Here is a 3,566-nt window from a genome sequence, read left to right on the forward strand (position 1 = left end):
GCGAGATGAGGATGAACAGGTTGTACAGCAGCAGCGCGAAGACCACCCCATAGATGGCGCCGAGCGCCAGGTTTTCGCGGGCTGCCAGTTGCTTGAGATCGTCTGCCTGCCAGATGCGCAGCGGGAAGGAATTACCGGCAGGGTCGAAGGCGCGCAGGTAGAAGGTGGTCGGTTGCTCATCCAGGGCGGGCAGGTCGAAGACCATGCGCCGGTAAGGGTGGTCGCGGCTTGCGGCGAAGGGCACGCGTTCGCCGGACTGACGTGACAGCCAGCCACCCTGGCCGTCAGGTTGGTGAAACTGCAGGTCGAGCTGCGTCACCGAGCCCACTTCCAGCACCCAGAGGGACGGGGCGCGGCTGTCGCGCTGCAAGGTGAGCTTGATCCACCAGGGGTTCAGGCTCTGGCCGACGCTGGCGCGGCCATTGGCCGGCTGGAAGCGCGACTGCTGTTCGGCAGAGGCAAGGTCGGCGATGGTCAGGGTGCCCTGGGTATCTTCCAGCAGTTCGATATGGGCGTTGAGCGGCATGCCGCTGCTGGCGTCGGTGAGCACCACCGACGCCATGGCCTGGCCCGTGGCCGACAGTCCGAGCAGAAGAGCGAGCATGAAGGCGAAGCGCTGCAGCATAGGTGTCCTGGAGTCGGCTGACCGAGTACTTGAGTATATGCACAGGATGGTTATCGGACGAAAACAAATATGGCGTAAGGCTATTGCAGCGAAAGGCCCGATTTTTCCGTGTTTTCGTCTTGAGGGTAGGGACCCCGGCAGCGAGTCGAAAGGTTTCAGCTCCGGCGCTTGAGCGCTCGCCAGCATCAGCTGCGGTGGCATTAAACCCAGTGCAATAGTCTGGTTTGGTCAATTTTTGTGCTATGATCCGCGCCCCTCGTGAACGCCAGCTGATCAAAAAATATGCAAGCCGCCAAGCCGCTGTTCGACTATCCCAAGTACTGGGCCGAGTGTTTCGGGCCTGCGCCCTTCCTGCCGATGAGCCGGGAAGAGATGGATCAGCTCGGCTGGGACAGCTGCGACATCATCATCGTCACCGGTGATGCCTACGTCGATCATCCTTCGTTCGGCATGGCCATCATCGGCCGCCTGCTCGAAGCTCAGGGCTTTCGGGTCGGCATCATTGCCCAGCCGGACTGGCGCAGCAAAGACGACTTCATGAAGCTCGGCGAGCCGAACCTGTTCTTCGGCGTGGCGGCCGGCAACATGGACTCGATGATCAACCGCTACACCGCGGACAAGAAGATCCGTTCCGACGACGCCTACACACCCGGCGGTCTGGCCGGCAAGCGCCCCGATCGCGCCAGCCTGGTCTACAGCCAGCGCTGCAAGGAGGCCTACACCCATGTGCCGGTGATCCTCGGCGGCATCGAGGCCTCCCTGCGCCGTATCGCCCACTACGACTATTGGCAGGACAAGGTGCGCCGCTCGATCCTGATGGACGCCACCGCCGACATCCTGCTCTACGGCAACGCCGAGCGCGCCGTGGTGGAAATCGCCCAGCGTCTGTCGCGAGGCGAGAAGGTCGAAGCCATCACCGATGTGCGCGGCACCGCCTTCATTCGCCGCGACACTCCCGAGGGCTGGTTCGAGGTCGACTCGACCCGTATCGACCGCCCCGGCCGCGTCGACAAGATCATCAACCCTTACGTCAACACCCAGGACATGGAAGCCTGCGCCATCGAGCAGGCCAAGGGGCCGGTCGAAGACCCCAACGAAGCCAAGGTCGTGCAGATTCTCGAAAGCCCGCGCATGACCCGCGACAAGACGGTGATCCGCCTGCCGTCGTTCGAAAAGGTGCGTAACGACCCGGTGCTCTACGCCCACGCCAACCGCGTGCTGCACCTGGAAACCAACCCTGGCAACGCCCGCGCGCTGGTGCAGAAGCATGGCGAGGTGGACGTGTGGTTCAACCCGCCACCCATTCCCATGACCACCGAGGAAATGGACTACGTGTTCGGCATGCCCTATGCGCGCGTGCCACACCCGGCGTATGGCAAGGAGAAGATCCCGGCCTACGAGATGATCCGTTTCTCGGTGAACATCATGCGTGGCTGCTTCGGCGGCTGCACCTTCTGCTCGATCACCGAGCACGAGGGCCGCATCATCCAGAACCGTTCGCACGAGTCGATCATCCGCGAGATCGAGGAAATGCGCGACAAGGTGCCGGGCTTTACCGGCGTGGTCTCCGACCTCGGCGGGCCGACCGCCAACATGTACCGCACCCCCGCAAGGACCCGGAAATCGAGAAGCACTGCCGCAAGCCGTCGTGCGTGTTCCCCGGTATCTGCGAGAACCTCAATACCGATCACTCCTCCCTGATCGAGCTGTACCGCAAGGCGCGTGCGCTGCCGGGCGTGAAGAAGATCCTGATCGCTTCCGGTCTGCGCTATGACCTGGCGGTGGAGTCGCCGGAGTACGTCAAGGAACTGGTTACCCACCACGTCGGCGGCTATCTCAAGATCGCGCCGGAGCACACCGAGCGTGGCCCGCTGGACAAGATGATGAAGCCGGGCATCGGCAGCTACGACCGCTTCAAGCAGATGTTCGAGAAGTTCTCGAAGGAGGCGGGCAAGGAGCAGTACCTGATCCCGTACTTCATCGCCGCGCACCCGGGCACCACCGACGAGGACATGATGAACCTCGCCCTGTGGCTCAAGCGCAACGGTTTCCGCGCTGACCAGGTGCAGGCCTTCTACCCCTCGCCGATGGCCACCGCCACGGCCATGTATCACTCGGGCAAGAACCCGCTGCGCAAGGTCACTTACAAGAGTGATGGCGTGACCATCGTCAAGAGCGAGCAGCAGCGTCGCCTGCACAAGGCCTTCCTGCGTTATCACGATCCGAAAGGCTGGCCGATGCTGCGTGAGGCGCTGGAGCGCATGGGCCGCAGTGATCTGATCGGCAATGGCAAGCATCACCTGATTCCCACCTACCAGCCGCAGACCGACGAGTATCAGAGCGCACGGCGCAAGAACTCGACGCCGGCCGGCAGCAAGAAGGTGGGCAAGGTGCTGACCCAGCACAACGGCCTGCCACCGCGCGCCAGCGATGGTGGCAAACCCTGGGACAAGCGCGAGCAGGCCAAGGCGGCGGCTTTCGCCAAGCTGCAGGAGCAGAAGAAGGGCGGCAAGCCGGGCGGCGGGAAGAAGAAGCCCAGGCCGGTCGCGCCGCGCTGAATAAGAACGCCAGCCTAGTGCTGGCGTTTTCTTGTCTGGCTGTCGATTCGGGCAGCTCTTGGTTTTTGTCTAAATTGGTACTAAGGTGCCAATTAAACAAAGAATACTGGAGCCCGCCATGCGCACCGCCGCCTTCGCTCTGCTCGCGCTGCCCCTGCTGCTGACCGCATGCGGGGATTCCGAAGCGCCGCCCGTCGCCAATCTCGACTTTCAGAAACAGCTGCAGACCCAGCTGATCAAGGCCAAGCCCGGTGAGGTGATCGAGATTCCTGCCGGGACCTGGCAACTCGACCGCAGTCTCAGCCTCAAGGTCAGCGGGGTGACCCTCAAGGGCGCCGGGATGGACAAGACCATCCTCAACTTCAAGGGCCAGAAGTCCGGTG

General features: G+C 62.8%; 1 protein-coding gene across 1 annotated transcript; it reads left to right on the forward strand.

The window, feature by feature from the left end:
* The first annotated feature begins 907 nt into the window (after nucleotides 1-907).
* LOC120859632 (UPF0313 protein PA4928) lies at nucleotides 908-3,183 on the forward strand. The gene is made up of 2 exons (XM_040235662.1): nucleotides 908-2,167; nucleotides 2,239-3,183. The coding sequence occupies exons 1-2, from the start codon at nucleotides 908-910 to the stop codon at nucleotides 3,181-3,183; spliced, it is 2,205 nt and encodes a 734-aa protein (XP_040091596.1).
* Nucleotides 3,184-3,566: the final 383 nt, after the last annotated feature.

Source organism: Oryx dammah, unplaced genomic scaffold, assembly GCF_014754425.2.
Source record: "Oryx dammah isolate SB20612 unplaced genomic scaffold, SCBI_Odam_1.1 HiC_scaffold_2003, whole genome shotgun sequence".
NCBI classification, from domain to species: domain Eukaryota; kingdom Metazoa; phylum Chordata; class Mammalia; order Artiodactyla; family Bovidae; genus Oryx; species Oryx dammah.

What these genes read in the sequence shown, in the direction of transcription:
- LOC120859632 (XM_040235662.1), top strand. Translation starts at nt 908, where the DNA reads ATGCAAGCCGCCAAGCCGCTGTTCGACTATCCCAAGTACTGGGCCGAG. An exon ending in TCGAGGAAATGCGCGACAAG is followed by an intron (nt 2,168 to 2,238) that starts GTGCCGGGCTTT and finishes CACCCCCGCAAG; the next exon opens with GACCCGGAAATCGAGAAGCA.